The 1,709-nt window shown below is 37.6% G+C and overlaps 1 protein-coding gene across 1 annotated transcript; it reads right to left on the reverse strand.

Annotated features, from left to right (window-relative positions):
- Positions 1-665: 665 nt before the first annotated feature.
- On the reverse strand, positions 666-1,169 carry LOC137632265 (histone H3). Its single transcript, XM_068364158.1, has one exon. The coding sequence runs from the start codon at positions 1,127-1,129 to the stop codon at positions 719-721; it is 411 nt and encodes a 136-aa protein (XP_068220259.1). The 5' UTR covers positions 1,130-1,169; the 3' UTR covers positions 666-718.
- Positions 1,170-1,709: the final 540 nt, after the last annotated feature.

A 1,709-nucleotide genomic window follows, 5' to 3' on the forward strand; every position in this document is an offset into this window, starting at 1 on the left:
ATTACTATTTGTTAGTATTTAAATGAATATTATTGGTTAGTGTGTTTTTTATTAGTATAATTATGATTACTATAACTATGACTATTATTATTATAATAGTCATATGTTTATTATTAATGTTTTTATTACTATTATTATTAATAGTATTATTATTATCATTTTTAATATTGTTTTTATTGCTAGTGTCCTACTTTCTATTATTTTTATAATATTAATGTATATAATTTCCCTTATTACTGGATTACTATATTTCGTTATTAATAGCTAGATATAGAGATAAATAGATAGATAGATAGATAGATAGATAGATAGACAGATGGGTATAACCAATGCTTGCAGCAAGCAAGAATAGTGAAGATGCAATTGCACAAAAATGATATAGATATAGCTAAATAGCACATCCATCAATTTCATAGTTTATTATACTGTCTGAATACATATGTATTTAAAAAGATGTTCATGAGACACCACTTATTTCGAGGCAAACTTGAAAGGAGACAGGAGAACAAGTAGTGTTTGGAAAATTCATTGATTGATTGGGCAACATAGATTCATGAGGGAATAAAGGTACATAAGAGTTATTTCATCTCGTATTTAAATCAGAGAGGAAAGAAGGAATGTTTTGTTTGATTTGTCAATGTCAACTTTTCTTATAAAAAGAGATTTTGGGCCCTAAAGAGGGCCGATTTTTTGTTAGAGTGAGGGGTTAAGTAACAACTTAAGCTCTCTCTCCACGGATGCGGCGAGCCAGCTGGATATCCTTGGGCATAATGGTGACTCTCTTGGCGTGGATGGCGCACAAGTTGGTGTCTTCAAAGAGGCCGACGAGGTAAGCCTCAGAGGCTTCCTGAAGGGCCATGACAGCAGAGGACTGGAAACGAAGGTCAGTCTTGAAATCTTGGGCGATTTCACGCACCAGACGCTGGAAGGGGAGCTTCCTGATGAGAAGTTCAGTGCTCTTCTGGTAGCGACGGATCTCACGGAGGGCAACGGTACCAGGCCTGTAACGATGGGGTTTCTTGACTCCTCCTGTAGCAGGGGCAGACTTGCGAGCAGCCTTGGTTGCAAGCTGCTTGCGGGGAGCCTTTCCTCCAGTGGATTTACGGGCGGTCTGCTTGGTACGAGCCATTGCTGCTTACGATTTGAGTGAACAAACGCAAATGATTTTTCCCTACTCGATTTCTCGCCTTTTATACCCTCCTACGTGACGTCACAGGCATCTACACTCCCCATTGGTTAGTGGGCCGAAGTCACAAGCCGTTTTTCAAATGCTGAAGCTCGACATTAAGAAATAATCCATATAAAATCGGAAACATATCAAAACACACACACATACACACAAAACGATAGTATGTACTCGGCCCCACAAACCAACAACAAAACATTTACAAAATCGACACACACTAACATACAATCCAACAACAAAAATTTATGAGAACTGAAAAATAATGCACAGTAGTGTGACGTCACAGCGATCCTCATTCCCCATTGGTCTCTCGCCAGAACTCACAAGCCATTTCTCTGAACGTGAAGCTCAACAATTTGAAATATTCAATATACAATCAACAACACAATAATAAACAAACTCACATACACAAACCAATAACACAAACACACACCCTCACACTTATAACTAAACATTCACAAAATCGAAAACATAAACCATCGAAAAATAACATTTAATGGTACACCCTGAAGAAACCAACCCA

This window comes from Palaemon carinicauda, chromosome 41 (assembly GCF_036898095.1).
Source record: "Palaemon carinicauda isolate YSFRI2023 chromosome 41, ASM3689809v2, whole genome shotgun sequence".
NCBI classification, from domain to species: domain Eukaryota; kingdom Metazoa; phylum Arthropoda; class Malacostraca; order Decapoda; family Palaemonidae; genus Palaemon; species Palaemon carinicauda.

Coding starts and splice junctions, on each gene's coding strand:
- LOC137632265 (XM_068364158.1), bottom strand. CDS start 1,129: ATGGCTCGTACCAAGCAGACCGCCCGTAAATCCACTGGAGGAAAGGCT.